Genomic DNA, 19,763 nt, shown 5'->3' on the forward strand with positions numbered 1-19,763 from the left:
CGCAGGCATTCCCAAGAGTTTGCAGGGCGGCTGTCTGACGTCAATTCCGGGACCGGACAGGCTGAAGTGATCGCAGCGGCTGAGTAAGTCCAGAGCTACTCAGAAACTACGAAAAACTTTTTTGTGCAGTTGGCTGCAAAAGCGTTCGCACACTTGCAAAGCGAAAATACACTCCCTCATAGGCGGCGACTATCTGACTGCAGCACAGCAAAAAGTTGCTAGCGAGCGATCAACTCGGAATGACCCCCAATATCTGCAGAATATGGCTATCTCACCACAGAAACAATCAATACTGTCACTAACTGTTTCAGCAATTCTCACCACCTTGATTACTGTAACCTCCTGCTCTCTGGGCACCCTTGCCCTTCTTCTATCCTACACTCCAGTACCTGCCTTATTTTCCTCTTGTATCACTCTACCTCATCTAACACATTGGGTATGGTATGCCGGCGGCCGGCACAGTGCACTAATTGGGGTTCCCCGTCACTTTACAAAGAAAACTACGCCAAAAACAGTAAAAAAAAACATGTCGACCTTTTCACTTGTCGACCTAGTACATACCGACGTAATAACCATGTCAACCTATTGTCCCTGTTGACCTTCCATGGTCGACCTAATGACTGTCGACCTAAGTTGTGTCTATCCAACGACCCATACCCGATGATTGATGCTCAGGCTAAAAGCATTTGTAAGACACAGAAACTAAAAATCAGAAATAAATAATAAAACAGAAACCAAATTACATACTGCAGCAAAGCTTTGGTCTTCCATGAGGGATCCTCCGGTTTATAACTTTTGTAAGCCTCAGCATCAAGTTCTAAGGAAAGCAGCTGACTTTGTAGTTTGTTCCTGAGCTCAGGCAAAGTTTCCCGTATGTGGTTGGTGAGTTGCTTTTGAAGACAAAAGCAAAGGAAACAATGTGTCGTATTAGTTATACTAAAACAGTGAACACAGTCATTGGACAAACAATCTCATACTGTATAATTCATAACTCATGTTCCGTTAATGAAAATAACATTGTTTTAGGAGCGAATCTGTACATCAGTAATTCTTAGAGCGAGGCAGACAGTGCCTGCATTATGTGCAGAGCGAGAGATACAGGGCTTTTATTCTTTTGCTATAAATGGTATCCGGATGGGGTCTGGGACTCCAGGTCGACAACAAAAAGGTCGACACACCTTAGGTCGACGCCAATTGGTCGACACACCTTAGGTCGACATGGACAAAAGGTCGACAGGAACAAGGTCGACATGGAAAAAGGTCGACATTCGTTTTTTATGGGTTTTTTTGGTGTCGTTTTCTTCGTAGAGTGACCGGGAACCCCAATTAGTGCACCGCGTTCGCTCGCCATGCTTCGGGCATGGTGCCTTCGCTCCGCTCCGCTCGGCACGGATTACCGTTCCAATCGTAGTCCACGTGGATCGTTAAGTATGAAAAGGTTCCAAAAAAGAAAAAAATTGTGAAAAACTCATGTCTACCTTTTTCCATGCCGTCCTTGTTCCTGTCGACCTTTGTCCATGTCGACCTTTTGTCCATGTCGACCTAAGACGTGTCGACCAATTGGCGTCGACCTAAGGTGTGTCAACCTTTTTGTTGTCGACCTGGAGTCCGGATACCATCCGGATGATACGTCAACAGTCAATAGGTTGACACTATATGGTCGATATGCATTAGGTTGACAGGTACAAAATGTTGACAGGTTCAAAAGGTCGGCATGACAATGGTCGACACACATTTTGTATTTTTTTTTTTTTACGTTTTCCCAACTTTTGCTTGATTTAGTATCCCACCTGGAATAGTAACCGATGTCGAGCCTTAGAGGAGAGAGCCACCTTGCCCAAAGCAGGGTGAGCAAAGAGAGCCTACGAGGGTGCATGTTTCCACTGATTGTGGTCACATATGAAGAAACTTGGAAAGTGACCAAAAACAAAGTGTGTCGACCATTTCGGTGCCGACCGTTGTCATGTCAACCTGTTGACTGTCGGCCTTTTGTACCTGTCGACCTCACCCACTGTCTATCTCGACCTTATGGGGTTAAACCAAGGGCGGTCTACCTAGACACTGTAGACTTTCTATATCATACCTGCTATAAACAATAGTTTATACAGTAATTTTGAGAAAAGACCAGAGTTTGAGGAAATCAGCTGCTGATATTTAGTTAAAATGAAATCAGGGCCGGATTAAAGGTGGGGTGGACAGGGCAGGCGCTCTGGAGCTCCCACACTGCAAACATTGCCCCAGCCTGGCCCACTTTGCAGTATCTGCACCATACCTGGCAGGCTCTCTGCAGCAGTAACAGTGCAGTGATTTGAGGTGTATGGGGAAGGGGACAGGGCCTAATCCCCCATCAGAGTCCTGTGCTCTAGCCTGTAACAGGTAGTGTCTCTCCTGTTAGATCCCCCCCCTCTCTCCCCCCCACCCCTCTTCCCACCACTCCATCTCTCTCTCTCTCTCTCTTTCTCCCCCTGTGGCATATTTTAAATATTATATACACTAAAATAATGTGAAAATGGGTGAATAACATATTTATATATACTAAATAATAGGATTTTAATTACCTACCGGTAAATCCTTTTCTCCTAGTCCATAAAGGATGCTGGGGTCCAATTTAGTACCATGGGGTATAGACGGGTCTACTAGGAGCCACTGGCACTTTAAGAGTTTAATAGTGTGGGCTGGCCCCTCCCTCTATGCCCCTCCTACCAGACTCAGTCTAGAAACTGTGCCCGAGGAGACGGACATACTCTGAGAGAAGGAAATACACAGATAGTGGTGAGATTCACACCAGCTCACACAGAACAAAAGGAAATCCAAGTTAACCAACTTGAAACAATTCAGCGACTGAACCAACAATACTAAACCAAGTAACGTCTAATATAGGTGGGTTTTCCCACTTTTTTCTGTCCTATTCAGGGAAAGGGAAAGCAACAAGAATTCTTTTAGGGATCTGGAATTTTTTCTCTGGGTTTTCCCAGGATTTTTCAAACAAGGAGTTTAACTCCTTAGAAGCAGGTAAGGTAAGGGAGGATTTCTTATTTACTGTAAAATAAGATTCCTTTTCTTGCTCAGGTACCTTCTCATAAATATGCAAAACATCCCTAATTGCTTCAATCATTAATTGCACCCCCTCAGCGAGGGATGGATCCCCCCCTGCATATCCCCATCACCGACCCCTGTATCAGAGTCGGTATCAGTGTCAGCTTGCATTATCTGGGCAAGCGTACGTTTTTGCGGGTATGGAGGTGGGTATTTAGACGAAGTAGTGGGTGCTGAATACGTCAAGCCCTCCACAGATTTTCTTAAAAACTGCGTCTCCCTTTCAGTATGTGACATCCTAGTTGAAATCTGGGATATCATTCCCCTTAAAGAATCCACCCATGGGGGTTCGGATTCAGAAGCCTGAGAAAGTATATTGCAATCCTGAGTACATGGAATAAACTCCTCAGGAGAAGATAAACACTCTGCAGCACAGGACACAGAGTACTTCGACATGGTAATGTGGGATACACACACCCAGGAAAATGTCAGACACAGTTTCCCCCAGAGTACCTTCATAGAGACACAGAGTATAAGGAGCCAGCCACACAGCGCCCCTGTAGGCAGTTATTATGATAAAAGCCCGGCGCTGACTAACTAACCTTTATAGGATAATTAGTATTATTATCACACTCCCTCCCTGTCTATAACACCCTGGTACCGCAGAGGTATAGCTGGAGTTATGTGGAGGGCAGCGCTCCCTGTCAGCGTCTTGTTCCTATGATCTGCAGGGAGAAAATGGCGCTGGTGAGTGCTGGATCCGCTCTGAGAGGAAGCCCCGCCCCCTGGAATGGCGCACGGCTTCCCGCACTTATTGTTTATACTGGCCTGAGGATTTGTGTGTGTTAACAGCGGGATTAGTCCCTGTTAACTATGTGACCAGCTTAGGGTGTAATGCACTGGCTCAGGCGCCCCTCAAGCGCTGCATGTGTAAGCTGCTGAGCCTTCCCGGAGCGCAGCCTTGTCAGTGATGTGCTCCAACCCTTGTGCTGCCATACCCGCCGGCGACCCGCTAACTGGGATGCCGACGCTGTACTCACCGCTCTTCTTTCTTCTGGCTCTGTTAGGGGGTGGCGGCCGCCTCGTGGGCTTGCGATCAGCACCCTCAGGAGCTCAGTGTTCTGTCAGCCGAGTAGAGAACCATTAACTTCCCCCCTAAGTCCCACGAAGCAGGGAGGCTGTTGCCAGCAGCCTTCCTGTAAAACAACAAACTCTAAATTTTAATAAAAAAATAAAACTCCTAGGAGCTCCCCTAGCTGAGACCGGCTCCTCCGGGCACATTTTCTAAACTGAGTCTGGTAGGAGGGGCATAAAGGGAATGGCCAGTCCACACTATTAAACTCTTAAATTGCCAGTGGCTCCTAGTGGACTCATCTATACCCCATGGTACTAAATTGGACCCCACCATCCTCTAGGACGTAAGAGAACTATTATATATACTTACCAGCATCCAGGGAACAGTGATTTGGTGAAGGCAGCCAGTCATCGGATCGCTGTGCTCATGCTGTGACCCTCGGTGCACTAAATTGATGCTGCGAAACGACAGCTCACTTTACAACACCGGGGGTCACAGCAGACACAATCTCAGGTCACAAAAAATAGCCTGAGATTTGTGTTAAGTGGATTTGCTGGGACAGAACTTTCCTGCATGTGATAACTGATACATTCCTACGATGTACAGTATTCAATTATCTCATTGCGGATTGCAGCAAATTTATCACATCCCATCTGCATCTGAGATGCGGATTGTGATAAATATGCCCCTCTGTCTCTCTCTCTCCCACCCTGACACCCTCTCACTCTCTTGCTTGATCCCTCTCTCTGGCACCCTCTCTCCTTCTATCTTAGTCCCCGCTCTCTCTGTCTCTCTTCCTCTCTTTGTCTTTCCCTGATACTCTCTCTCTCTCTGTCTTTGACACCCTCTCTCTCTTTCCTGCTTTCTCCCCCTACGTCTCTCTCCCTGACACATACTTTCTCTTGCTCCCCTCTCTCTCCCTGACACCATCTGTGTCTTTCCCGCTTGCTCCCTCTCCCCGACACCCTGTATCTCTCCCTCTTGCTCCCCTCTCCCTATTTCACTCCCCCTCTCTCTCCGACACCCTATCTCTGTCTCCAACACACTCTCTATCTCCTCTCTCATCCCTCCCTCTCTCTCTCCTCTCTATCCCTGACAATTTGTCTCTCTCCTTCTCTGATACCCTCTCTCACTCTCTCCCTGGCCTCCCCCTCTCTCCCAGACACTCTCTCTCTTCTTCCTGACATCCATTCTCTCTCTCTCTCTCTGACATCTTCTTTCTCTCTTTCTCACTCCTCTTTCTCCGATACCCTCTCACTCTCGTTCTACCCTCTTTCCCCTCTCTATCTCTCCTTGACATCCTCTTTGTCTCTCTTTCTCCTGCTCCCCTAAGGGGTATCGTTGTGACAGCAGTTGGGGGCAAAGTCAACATTATTGGTGTGGGCTACCACATTATTGTTGCCCCGGGGCCCCCACTCATTAATCTGCCCCTGGATGAAATATATGCTTAAGAGAAATATTAGTGTGCATACTGTACATTCCCCATTAAGGTAGCTATTAATAAACATATTTGCTTGCTGGAGAATTCATCCAAACTGTATGAAGTACATTTTATAAGAAACATTATGTATCCGGACTCCAGTATGCCTTTCCCTGTTTACTACAAAATAACCTGAAATTCAGAGATGCAATCAATATACCGGCTGATGGTATCTCAGTGTTCAGGAGACCGACGCCAGAATCCCGACAGCCGGTGAAATACCGAAGGTCGGAATCCCGACAAACACTCGCTATTCCCACTTGATTGGTGGTTCCACGCCACCAACACAGTGGGAATAGAACCTGTGGCGAGCAAAGCGAGCCACGGGTCCGATGCATTGCGAGCGCAGCAGACAGTATACCGCTGTCGGTATAGTGACAGACAGCATCCTGGCTGCCGGGATATCATACTGTATGTATCCAAAATCCAAGATCACTGCTGGTGTTACTGTGAATGGAAACATTTGTCCATACAATTAAGTGCCTGCAGTTATATTTTATACCTGTAAATTTAAGTCTAGTGTATAGATAATGTACGCCCAGCGCAAATATGTGGCTGCCTAACTGAGAGCAACAGATGGTTCTTGTCCAGGCTGACCGTGATTGATAAAGTCAGAGAGATAGGGCTCATCTGAGACCAGAATAATAAACATAAGGAAACGAATTTTCTGTTGAACAACACCTGAAACGTATTAGCAATGTACAATACATGCATTCAGTACTGAATACTACATATTTGCAGTATTAAGGATCTGAAAACCACATCTACTTCCAATACCTGATTGAGGATTTTCTGAAGGTATGGGGTCCCCATGCGATCTGCTATGTGCTTATAAGAAGGATGAGATAGGAAAAATGTCCTTTCTGCTAACAAAGCCGCTTGTATGTCCTTTTTACCATCAATATCTTTTTGGCTTCTATTAACAACTCCAACATAACCTGAAAGCATGAATGTATGTAAATAGAGAGAAAAATAGAAAACAAATATGGATTTTATATTTAACTTACATATTACCGGATGTTATATGAATACACCAACTGTACTAAATTAAGTGATGGTGCAGAAAAACGGTATCCGGACTATAGATCCACACTAAAAAGATCTACTGTCAATAGGTCTACCACTAACGGTAGCCATGCATTAGGTCAACAGGGTCAAAAGGTCAATGGGGTCAAATGGTCAACATGTAAAAGGTAGACAGTTCAACAGGGTCAAAAGGTCATCTGGGTTAAAAGGTCGACATGACAATGGTTGACACACATATGGTAGACACAAGTGTTTGTCATTTTATTTCTTTCATCTTTTTCATACTTTACCATCCACGTGGACTATGATTGCGAGTGGTAACCTGGGGCTAGGCACCATGCCCAAAGCTTGAGCCAGGGGACGCAGTACATTAATGGGGCTTGTTTGCTGCAGAAAAGTGAAAAAACATCCAAAAGGTTTTGTATCGATCATTTCCATGTCAACCTTTTGACCCGGACAACCTTTTGACCCTGTTGACCTTTCCTACTGCCTACATATTCTATGTCGACCTTTTGACCCTGTTGACCTTTTGACCTAATGCATGTCTACCATTAGTGGTAGACCTATTGACTGTAGACCTTTTTAGTGTCGATCTAATAATCCACACCTCAGAAAGACACATAGCAAAAATTAACAGTGCCATTGCCATCACTGCATTCTAAAAGTTTAACACCGCATTTAAGATTGTAGAACTTAAGGTGCATACACACTTGTCAATAAAGTAACCTATGTCACTCATTTTGAGCTTCCTAAGTGACGTTGTTTACTATATCGCCCAGTGTGTATGCTGTGGACCCGCGCATCTCTCATCGGCACCCTCCCACGGCTGTGCATGCAGCTCAATTTGGACTATCGTCCATGAGATGTATGCACGGACCAGCCGCGGCTGTCGTCACTGTGCGATATTGCTAACGATATTGCACAGTGAGTATGTACGCCGTCGGGAGGGGGACACACTAGGCGATGTCGCTCACCGAGCACATCGCCTCATGTGTACCCACCTTTAGCATAATCTACAGTACAGTATTTCACATTATAGCACGCTATCATTCCTTACATTGTACTGTTAAAAGAACACTCCATGAAATAACAACAGAAAACATGTTACATATTAGAAACATGTCCAAAACAAGTGTTTGTTTTCATGTTTTTACTTAGTTTCTGCATACATATGAACAAGCCTGAAGCAGTAACCTCAAATCTTAAAAACATGAAACATTGCAAACGTGTACCAAGCTGCTCAACCGAAGGGGCTCAATTCAAGCAGGTGCGAGGTGGGGGGGGGGGGGGGGGAGACGACAAACTGCTATTGTAACAGAATAGCAGCCTTGGATTCCCGGATATTTGTAAATATAAAAATGAGCAAATCCAGTGGTACTCATTTATTAATTAGTGTATTTTTTATTATTTATTTTGTTGTGCACGAGAGGAAGAGGGATTGGGGAGGTGAGGGAAGCGGGATGGGGAGGGATGCAATGAGCGGGGGGGAGCATGCAGGAGCAGTCCTGTCAGGCAGCGAATCGTGAGGCTGCATGTTGCTGAATGAGGTCCCACAACACAGTGCGTGACTGACTTCACTTCCTGGTTGTACTAAGTGGGGGGTATAGATAACCTAGGTAGGTTGTACAGATAACTATAGGGAAGGGGTTGCATGGAGAACTATAGAGGGGGCGCATAGAGTACTATAGAGAGGACTGCATAGAGAGCTAGAAGGTGGCAATAAGCACTAGAACACTGCAATGAGAGAGACATCAAGGGTCAAAGGGAGAGACATGGAGGGAACTGCAATGAGTGATATGGAGGGAGGCAAATGGAGAGAGATGGAGTGGGCTGCAATGAGAGAGATAGAGAGGGGCTTATTACATTATACTGACCCAACTGAAAAATGGGAGTGCTCTGTAATTTTTTTGGCTTAGGCGTGACTTAAAAATGATGGAGACTGTAAGGGTGCCTTGAGCCGAGAAAGTTTGGGAACCCCTGGTATATATTTATATGTACGTATTTCTCAGCATACTGCATAAGTGTCTGGCAGCTGGTCTGCATGTGTTCACAATTACACAAATGCGCTCTTACTGTTAATGTATCCACCCTTCTATCCCACATCACACCTTTTCAGCCAGACGTAAGTGCTAGAATTACACAGCTCAGCATGAGTACATACTAGTGTGGACACTAGCAGGCATGTGCACAACGATTTTGCTTAAGTTACACTGCAAAAACTGGTTTACAGTAGGTCTCATTCCCCATCAACTACAAAGTGAGTACTAAGATGAGGATTAGGAGGAAATGATCTGCAAATGTACAACAACTGTAAAGTAATAGTCAAAGACAGTAATAACACAAGTACAGGAAAGAGGAAAAGTTTAGCAAGTACGAGGGTGAGGTAAAGTAAGGACATGAGTGTAAAGGGGTGTGGATTAGGTCATCCAGTCACATTGTCAACAGGAAATGCCAACATTCATAATGTCAACACCTCAATGATACAGTCACCATGCAAACATCCTCAGAATGTCGATATGTTCACAATGTCGCCAAGAATGCCGCTGGTTAGGGTTCCGCTGTGGGGGGGAGGTTAGGGTTAGGCAGTGGTGAGGGGGCAAGGGTTAGGTACTGGGGGGGAAGGGGGTAGGGTAGGGGAAGGGATAGGCAGAATATACTGATCAAAACTTCTCCTGAGGTCATATGACCATATGGACCCAGAAGCCGTGCTGAAGCCGCTATAGCTGTCGGGACCAGGTAAGTGGGACCAGGTAAGTGACCGCTGGGCTACCAGGGACATTAGGTCGACATTCTATCATGTTGGCATGTAATCCATGTAGACATGATTAATGTTGATGTGGTCCTTGTCGACATGCTAAGCATGTTGACATGCTGCATGCAGACATTAAAACCAAGACAACATGATGCATGTCGACATGATAACTGTCAACCAAACATACCACAGCTGTGGATTGGTAATGTGCTGCATTAGTTACTAGATATAAAACAGCAGGCTTTGATGGTAGTAAGAAAGCCATTGCTCAGATCGCAAAACAAGAAAAAGAGCATTTCATGGACTATGAAGAACCAGCAGTGGACTACTGAAGCTTATGGACCAATTAATCAAAATATTACATCTTTGGTTCATCATACAGGGTTTTAGTGAGCCATCAAGTAGGCGAAAGGATGGTTTCGCATTGTGATATCAAGTGTCAAACATGGTCTTGGGCTCTTATGCTGGATCCCGAGTCGGTGACTTGCAACCTGAACAAAAAGGATACCACAGCATTTTGCAGCATTATGCAATACATCCTGGTCTATGCCTAGTTGGTTAAGGGCTGATCCTCAGAAGATAGTGACCCAAATCATACCTCTAGGCTATAGCAGAATTGCCTTTGTGGAAAAAATACAAGACTTAAGCTTCAAATCATGGAATGATCAGCACAATCTTCTGATTTAGGGCCTTATTCAGACTTGAATAAGCATTTGCGGTCTGATGGCCGGTGAAGTGTGCGCACGTGCAAAAGTTGCACTGCACGTGTGCACATAGTGAAATGTGATGGCATCTCACTTGTGCGATCGCCTCTGCTTGATTGACAGTGTGTTGGTGGCGCTGAGGCGCCATGGGATGCTTTTACATGTCTGCGGGGGAAGCTTGATCCAGCATGCGGGGCTGACTTGCCCTGCGCTGGGCATTCCCCCCGCAAATCATGCACTTGGGTCTCGAAAACCCAAAGGCTAAATATAGTATCAAGGGTACTATAATGGAAACTACTGAGGAGGAAAGGGATTTAGGAGTCACTATTTCAAGTGACTTAATGGCAGGAAAGAAATGCAACAAAGCAATGAGAAAGGCAAGTCAGATGCTTGGTTGCATAGCGAGAGGAAGCAGGAAAAAAATAAGATTTTAAACCTACCGGTAAATCTTTTTCTCCTAGTCCATAGAGGATGCTGGGGACTCCGTAAGGACCATGGGGAATAGACGGCTCCGCAGGAGACATGGGCACTGTAAAGACTTTAGAATGGGTGTGCACTGGCTCCTTCCTCTATGCCCCTCCTCCAGACCTCAGTTAGGACTGTGCCCAGAGGAGACTGACAGTACGAGGAAAGGATTTTTGTTAATCTAAGGGCAAGATACATACCAGCCCACACCATACATACCGTACAACATGGAATGAACCAAACCAGTTAACAGTATGAACCAAACAGCATCAGCCAAAGATTGATCTCAACTGTAACATAACCTTTATGTAAGCAACAACTATATACAAGCCTTGCAGAATTTGTCCGCACTGGGACGGGCGCCCAGCATCCTCTACGGACTAGGAAAAAAAGATTTACCGGTAGGTTTAAAATCTTATTTTCTCTTACGTCCTAGAGGATGCTGGGGACTCCGTAAGGACCATGGGGATTATACCAAAGCTCCAGACCGGACGGGAGAGTGCGGACGACTCTGCAGCACCGATTGAGCAACCATGAGGTCCTCATCAGCCAGGGTATCAAACTTGTAGAATTTTGCAAAGGTGTTTGAACCCGACCAAGTAGCTGCTCGGCAAAGCTGTAATGCCGAGACACCTTGGGCAGCTGCCCAAGAAGAGCTCACCTTCCTAGTGGAATAGGCCTTTACCGAATTTGGTAACGGCAATCCAGCCATAGCATGAGCCTGCTGAATCGTATTACAGATCCAGCGAGCAATAGTCTGTTTTGAAGCAGGAGCGCCAACCTCGTTGGCTGCATACAGGACAAACAGTGCCTCTATTGTCCTAACCTAGCCGTCCTGGCTACATACATTTTTAAGGCCCTGACTACCTCAAGGGACTTGGAATCCTCCAAGTCACATGTAGCCACAGGCACCACAATAGGTTGGGTTCATATGAAACGATGAAACCACCTTAGGTAGAAACTGAGGGCGAGTTCCTAACTCCGCCCGATCCACATGGAAAATCAGATAGAGGCTCTTGTGAGACAAAGCCGCCAATTCGGACACCCGCCTTGCAGATGCCAAGGCCAACAACATGACTACTTTCCAAGTGAGAAATTTTAAGTCAACCATTTGAAGAGGTTCAACCAGTGTGATTTAAGGAACTGTAACACCACGTTACGGTCCCACGGTGCCACTGGGGGCACAAAAGGTGGCTGGATGTGCAGCACTCCCTTTACAAAAGTCTGGACTTCTGGGAGAGAAGCCAATTCCTTCTGAAAGAAAATAGATAAAGCCGAAATCTGCACCTTGATGGAGCCTAACTTGAGGCCCATATCTACTCCTGTCTGCAGGAAGTGGAGAAAACAACCCAGCTGAAAATCCTCCGTAGGAGCATTCTTGGCTTCACACCAATATACATATTTTCCCCAGATACGGTGATAATGTTTCGCAGTTACTTCCTTCCTAGCCTTGATCTGAGTAGGGATGACTTCCCCCGGAATACCTTTCCTAGCTAGGATTTGGTGTTCAACCGCCATGCCGTCAAACGCAACCGCGGTAAGTCTTGGAACACACAGGGCCCCTGTTGCAACAGGTCCTCCCTGGGAGGAAGAGGCCACGGATCTTCTGAGCATTTCCTGAAGATCTGAATACCAGGCCCTTCGAGGCCAATCTGGGATAATGAGAATTGTCTGCACTCTTGTTCTTCTTATGATTCTCAATACTTTTGAGATGAGTGGAAGTGGGGGAAACACATAGACCGACTGAAACACCCATGGTGACACTAGGGCGTCCACCGCCACTGCCTGAGGGTCTCTCGACCTGGAACAATTCGTCCGTAGCTTCTTGTTGAGGCGTGACGCCATCATGTCTATTCGAGTAAGTCCCCAACGACTTGTTACCTCTGCAAAGACCTCTTGATGAAGCCTCCACTCTCCTGGATGGAGATCGTGTCTGCTGAGGAAGTCTGCTTCCCAGTTGTCTACTCCCGGAATGAAGACTGCTGACAGAGCACTTACATGATTTTCCGCCCAGTGAAGAATCCTGGTGGCTTCTGCCATTACTGCTCTGCACTTTGTCCCGCCCTGGCGGTTTACATGCGCCACGGCTGTGACATTGTCTGACTGAATCAGAACGGGTAGGTTGCGAAGAAAGATTCGCCGCTAGTAGTAGGTCGTTGTATATGGCCCTTAACTCCAGCACATTGATCTGGAGCCACCACAAGAGACATACCCTGGACCTGGGGGGCAGGCTTATCCTCCGATGCATTTGTAGATGGGACCCTGACCACTTGTCCAGAAGGTCCCACTGAAAAGTTGTCGCATGGAACCTGCTGAACGGAATGGCATCGTAGGCCGCCACCATCTTTCCAAATACTCGAGTGCATTGATGAACTGACACTCTTTTGGTTTTAGCAGGTCCTTGACCATGTTCTGGAGTTCCTGGGCTTTTTCCACTGGGAGAAAAACCCTCTATTTTTCCGTGTCCAGAACCATGCCCAAAAATGACAGCCGAGATGTCGGAACCAACTGCGACCTTGGTAGATTTAGAATCCAGCCGTGTTGTTGTAGTACTCTCAGGGAGAGAGCCACGCTTTTTAGCAACTGATCTCTTGATCTTGCCTTTATCAGGAGAACGTCCAAGTATGGGATAATTGTGACTCCTTGCTTGCGCAGGAGCACCATCAATTTCGCCCATTACCATGGTGAAAATTCTCGGGGCCGTGGAAAGCCCAAACGGCAACGTCTGAAACTGTTAATGACAATCCTGTACAGCGAATCTCAGGTACGCCTGATGAGGCGGATATAATAGGATTTTGGTACTCACCGTTAAATCCTTTTCTCCTAGTCCGTAGAGGATACTGGGGACTCCAGCTGTAGTGCCGAAACACCTCTGGCAGCCGCCCAAGATGAGCCCACCTTTCTGATAGAATGGGCTTTAACCAACATCGGCACCGGCAACCCCACCGAAGAATGAGCTTGCTGGATCGTTCTACAAATCCAGCGTACAATAGTCTTGTTTTATATGCGACCTTGTTGGCCGCATACAAAACAAACAACGCTTCAGTTTTCCTAGTAACAGCTGTCCTAGAAACGTAAACTTTTAACGCTCTTACAACATCCAGAGATTTTGGAATCGCCACTTCTTCCGTAGCTACCGGAACCACAATAGGTTGGTTAATGTGAAATGACGAAACCACCTTCGGTAGAAATTGTTGACGAGTCCTCAATTCCACCCTATCCGCATGAAAAATCAAGTACGGACTCTTATGAGATAAAGCTGCCAATTCCGATACTCGCCTGGCAGATGCCAGCGCCAAAAGCAAAACAACCTTCCAAGTGAGAAATTTTAATTCCACCGTCCGCAAAGGTTCAAACCAGGAAGACATGAGGAACCGTAAGACGACATCAAGGTCCCATGGCGCTACAGGCGGTACAAACGGTGGATTGATATGCATTACACCCTTCACAAAAGTCTGAACCTCTGGAAGGGCAGCTAACTCTTCTTGAAAGAAAATAGACAAAGCCGAAATTTGCACTTTGATGGAACCCAATTTCAGGCCTGCATCTACACCCGCCTGTAAAAAGTGGAGTAAACGACCCAAGTGAAACTCCTCCGCAGGAGCCTTATTAACCTCACACCAGGAAACATATTTCCTCCAGATACGGTGATAGTGTTTCGCCGTAACCTCTATCCTAGCCCCTTAATGAGAGTTGGAATGACCTCCCTGGGAATACCCTTACGAGCAAAGATCTGGCGCTCAACCTCCATGCCGTCAAACGCAGCCGCGGTAAGTCCGGAAACACGCATGGACCCTGTAACAACAGATCCTCTCTTAGAGGAAGCGGCCAAGGATCTTCCACCAGTAAGTCCTGAAGATCCGGGTACCAGGCCCTTCTTGGCCAGTCTGGGACGACGAGAATCGCCTGAACCCTTGCTCGACGAATGATCCCCAGCACCTTTGGAATGAGAGGAAGAGGAGGGAACACCTACACTGACTGGAAGACCCACGGAGACCCCAGGGCGTCCACCTCCGTGGCTTGTGGGTCCCTTGACCTGGAACAATACCTCGGGAGCTTCTTGTTGAGCCGAGACGCCATCATGTCTATCAACGGAATTCCCCAGCGTCTTGTCACTTCTGCAAATACCTCTTGGTGCAGAGCCCACTCTCCCGGATGGAGGTCGTGTCTGCTGAGGAAAGCCGCTTCCCAGTTGTCCACCCCCGGTAGGAAAACTGCTGACAGTGCGCTGACGTGTTGTTCTGCCCAGCAAAGTATCTTTGTGGCCTCCGCCATTGCTGCTCTGCTCCTTGTTCCGCCTTGCCGGTTTATATGGGCCACCGCTGTGATGTTGTCTAACTGTACCAGGACCGGTCGACCCTGAAGAAGACTTCTTGCTTGGAGCAGGCCGTTGTAAATGGCTCTTAATTCTAGAACATTTATGTGGAGACAGGCTTCCTGGAGCGACCATTTTCCCTGGAAATTTCTTCCTTGGGTGACTGCGCCCCAGCCCCGGAGACTTACATCTGTTGTCAGAAGTACCCAATCCTGGATACCGAATCGGCGTCCCCCCAGGAGGTGATGAGCTTGTAGCCACCACAGGAGAGAAATTCTGGCTCTGGGAGATAGACTTATCTTCCGGTGAATGTGTAGATGAGACCCAGACCATTTGCTCAGCAAGTCCCACTGAAACACGCACGCGTGAAATCTGCCGTATGGAATGGCTTCGTACGCCGCAACCATCTTCCCCAGAACCCGAGTACAATGATGGATCGACACACTCGTCGGCTTCAGAAGTTCTCTGACCATCGTCTGCAATTCCAGAGCCTTTTCTTCTGGAAGGAATACCTTCTGTAACTCCGTGTCCAGAATCATGCCCAGAAAAGGAAGCCGAGTGGTCGGAATCAACTGGGATTTCGGAAATTTGAGGACCCATCCGTGTTGTCGCAGAACCGATAGAGACAACTCTACACTTGTCAGCAATCGTTCCTTGGACCTCGCCTTTATCAGGAGATCGTCCAAGTACGGGATAAGTGAAACCCCTTGTTTGCGAAGAAGAACCATCATTTCCGCCATGACCTTGGTGAAAATCCTCGGAGCCGTGGAAAGCCCAAACGGCAACGTCTGAAATTGGTAATGAGAATCCTGTATTGCAAACCTGAGGAAAGCCTGATGCGGAGGATATATCGGCACATGTAAGTAGGCATCCTTTATGTCGACTGACGCCATAAAATCCCCCCCCCCCCCCCCTACAGGCTGACAATCACCGCTCGAAGGGATTCCATCTTGAACTTGAAAAATTTCAAGTATGGATTGAGGGATTTTAGATTTAGAATTGGTCTGACCGAACCGTCCGGTTTCGGTACCACAAAGAGGCTCGAGTAGAACCCCTCCCCCCGCTGGGACGGAGGGACGGGAACAATGACCCTCTGTAGACACAATTGTAGAATGGCTGCCCGGACCACCTCCCTGTCCGTAAAAACCACCGGTAATGCCGAAATGAAGAACCGGTGAGGGGGCATCTCCTGAAACTCCAGTTTGTATCCCTGAGACACTAATTCTAACACCCAAGGATCCAGGTCTGATTGAATCCAGACCTGGCTGAATACCTGAAGACGGCCCCCCACCGGTCCGGACTCCCCCAGGGAAGCCCCAGCGTCATGCAAGGGACTTGGTAGCAGCCGGGGAGGACTTCTGGTCCTGTGCACCTGAGGTTGCAGGAATTTTTCTTCCCCGTCCTCTACCCTTTGAGGCGAGGAAAGACGAATCCTTGCCACGCCTGTATTTATTGTGACGAAAGGACTGCATTTGCTGATGTGGTGCCTTTTTCTGTTGTGTGGGAACATAAGGAAGAAAAGAGGACTTACCCGCAGTCGCGGTCGAGACTAGGTCCGCCAGGCCGTCCCCAAACAAGACCGTACCTTTAAAGGGTAGAGCTTCCATAGACCTCTTGGAGTCGGCATCAGCATTCCATTGATGGATCCACAAGGCCCTCCTGGCAGATATCGACATGGCATTGGTCCTTGATCCCAAGAGACAGACGTCCCTTGCCGCGTCCTTCAGGTAATCTGCAGCGTCCTTAATATAACCGAGAGTTAGAAGGACATTACCTTTATCAAGAGTATCCATGTCACTAGCTAAATTCTCCGCCCATTTAGCAATAGCACTACTCACCCATACCGACGCCACAGCAGGTCTGAGCAATGCACCCGTATTAGCGAAAATGGACTTCAGACTTCCAACTTGCGATCCGCCGGATCCTTGAGAGCTGCCGTGTCAGGAGACGGAAGCGCCACCTTCTTAGACAAACGGGATAGAGCATTATCAACGGTTGGAGATGTCTCCCATTTTTCCTGTCATCAGAGGGAAAAGGATACGCCATAAAAATCCTCTTGGGAATCTGCCACTTCTTATCCGGCGATTCCCAAGCCTTTTCACAAAGAGTATTCATTTCATGAGAGGGGGGAAACTTTACCTCAGGTTTCTTCCCCTTGAATAAGCAAATCCTTGTTTCCTGCACCGCAGGTTCATCAGAATCTGCAACACATCCTTTACAGCCACAATCATGTACTGAATACTCTTAACCAAACGTGGATGTAACGCCGCCTCAGTGAAATCGACCTCGGAGTCCGTGTCGGTATCCGTATCCCCCACCTGAGTAAAAGGCCTCTTATGGGACCCGGATGGGGTCTGTACCTGAGATAAAGCCTCCTCCACAGATTTCTTCCACACCTGGGTCTGTGACTCAGACTTATCTAACCTCTTAGATAAAGAAGCTACATTGGAATTTATTGTACTAAGGAGTGCTAGTAAATCAGGAGTCGGCTGCGTCGACAGTGCTAGCTCTAGCCCCGCATCCCCACCTCCTATAACCTCCTCTGGTGAATAACATTCAGGTTCCGACATGTCGACATGCAGTACCGACACCCACAACACCCAGAACCGTCCCAGCAAGGTGACAGGCCCACAATTCAGCCCAGAAGAGGAGACAGAGGGAGTATGCCAGCTCACACCCCAGCGCCTGTATTGGGACACAGAAGATTAAGTGTACCCAGCGCTGCCTTATAGTTCACAACTGGTACCCCACAGCGGCTCCCCACTGGAGATGCCCCTTATACTTGCAGAAAACGTGGAGATCCCGGCAGCGTCTCTCCCTCGGTGCTGTGTAGGGAGAAAATGGCGCGCGAGTGAGCCACGGACCGAAGCTCCGCCCCCTTCCCGGCGGCTTCGGCCCGCCAAATTTTAACATACAAAAAATGCCCGGCGGGGGTCTGTAATAAAGTGCCTCGACACCTACGATTTTTTGCCGGCTCAGTAACCTCAGTAACATGCCCCCCAGCGCCCTGCACCCAGTGACAAGCGTTGGTGATGTGTGTGTGGGAGCATGGAGCACAGCGTTACCGCTGTGCTTTACCTTCCGTCACTGAAGTCTTCTGCCGTCCTGAAGTCTTCTGTTCTTCTCATACTCACCTGACTTCTGATTTCTGGCTTCTGTGACGGGGTGACGGCGTGGCTCCGGGAACAAGCAGCTAGGCGCACCAAGTGATCGAACCCTCTGGAGCTAATGGTGTCCAGTAGCCGAGAAGCAGAGCCTTGAAACTCACAGAAGTAGGTCTGCTTCTCTCCCCTCACTCCCACGCTGCAGGGAGCCTGTAGCCAGCAGGGCTCCCTGAAAATAAAAAACCTAACAAAAAATCTTTTCCTAGAGAAACTCAGGAGAGCTCCCCTAGTGTGCATCCAGTCACTCCTGGGCACAAAGTCTAACTGAGGTCTGGAGGAGGGGCATAGAGGGAGGAGCCAGTTCACACCCAGTCTTAAGTCTTTTTAGTGTGCCCAAGCTCCTGCGGATCCCGTCTATACCCCATGGTCCTTTTGGAGTCCCCAGCATCCTCTAGGACGTAAGAGAAATGGGGACATGAAGGTATGTATCCTTTATGTTCAGTGACACCATAAAATCCCCCCCTTCCAGGCTGGAGATCACTGCCCGGAGAAATTCCATCTTGGATTTGAACCTTTTTCAATATAGGTTCAGGGATTTTAGATCCAGAATTGGTCTGCCCGAGCCATCCGGCTTCGGGACTACAAATAGGGTTGAATAAAACCCTTTCCCCTGTTGCACTAGGGGAACCTTGATAATCACCTGCTGTTGACACAGCTTTTGTATGGCAGCTGAAACTATTTCCCTCTCTGGGGGGAAGCTGGCAAGGCCGATTTGAAAAATCGGCGTGGAGGCACATCTTCGAACTCCAGTTTGTAGCCTTGGGATACTATATCGACCACCCAAGGATCCAAGTCCGACTGAACCCAGACTTGGCTGAAGAGCCGAAGACGTGCCCCCACCGGTGCGGACTCCCGCAGCGGAGCCCCGGCGTCATGCGGTGGATTTTGTAGAGGCCGGGGAGGACTTTTGTTCCTGGGAACTAGCCGTAGCTGGAGTTCTTTTCCCTCTACCTCTGGCGAGGAAGGAAGAGCCCCGACCCTTTTTGAACTTATGCGCCCGAAAGGACTGCATCTGGAATTGAGGTGTTTACTTTTGCAGTGGGGGAACTTAAGGCAAAAAAGAAGACTTATCCGCGGTAGCCGTGGAAACCAGATCCGCGAGGCCGTCCCCAAATAACACTTCACCTTTGTAAGGCAAAGCCTCCATATGTCTCTTTGAATCCGCATCACGTCTCCACTGACGGGTTCACAGGGACCTTCTAGCAGAAACTGCCATGGCATTGGCTCTTGAACCCAACAGCCCAATATCTCTCGCAGCCTCTCTCATATATAAGGCTGCGTCTTTAATGTGACCCAAGGTCAACAAAATACTATCTTTATCTAGGGTGTCTATGTCAGATGACAAGTTATCTGCCCACGTTGCAATAGCGCTACCCACCCATGCCAACGCCACTGCCGGTCTGAGCAGGGCACCCGTAGTCGCATAAATTGATTTTAAGGTAGTTTCCTGTCTGCGATCCGCAGCATCCTTGAGGGCTGCCGTGTCCGGGCACGGTAGTGCAACCTTCTTGGACAAGCGCGTCAAGGCCTTGTCCACCGTGGGCGAGGATTTCCACCGTAACCTGTCCTTCGCGGAGAAAGGATACGCCATAATAATGCTCTTGGGAACCTGCAGTCTCTTGTCAGGAGTTTCCCAAGCCTTTTCAAATAAAGCGTTCAGCTCATGAGATGGGGGAAACGTTACCTCAGGTTTCTTTTCCTTAACCATGCAGACCCTTGTGTCTGGGACAGAGGGGTCCTCCGTGA

The 19,763-nt window shown here is 47.9% G+C and overlaps 1 protein-coding gene across 5 annotated transcripts in view; it reads right to left on the minus strand.

Moving 5' to 3' along the window:
- Positions 1 to 19,763, minus strand: part of DNM3 (dynamin 3) — a 952,228-nt gene that overhangs the window by 771,351 nt on the left and 161,114 nt on the right. For all 5 annotated transcript variants that reach the window (XM_063939984.1, XM_063939983.1, XM_063939985.1 and 2 more), the window contains exons 6-7: positions 6,369 to 6,529; positions 748 to 890 (exon numbers count right to left, since the gene is read on the minus strand). In XM_063939984.1, the coding sequence (XP_063796054.1) occupies positions 748 to 890; positions 6,369 to 6,529 (304 nt within the window). The remainder of the gene's footprint in view (positions 1 to 747; positions 891 to 6,368; positions 6,530 to 19,763) is intronic.

Source organism: Pseudophryne corroboree, chromosome 9 (genome assembly GCF_028390025.1).
Source record: "Pseudophryne corroboree isolate aPseCor3 chromosome 9, aPseCor3.hap2, whole genome shotgun sequence".
Lineage (NCBI taxonomy): Eukaryota > Metazoa > Chordata > Amphibia > Anura > Myobatrachidae > Pseudophryne > Pseudophryne corroboree.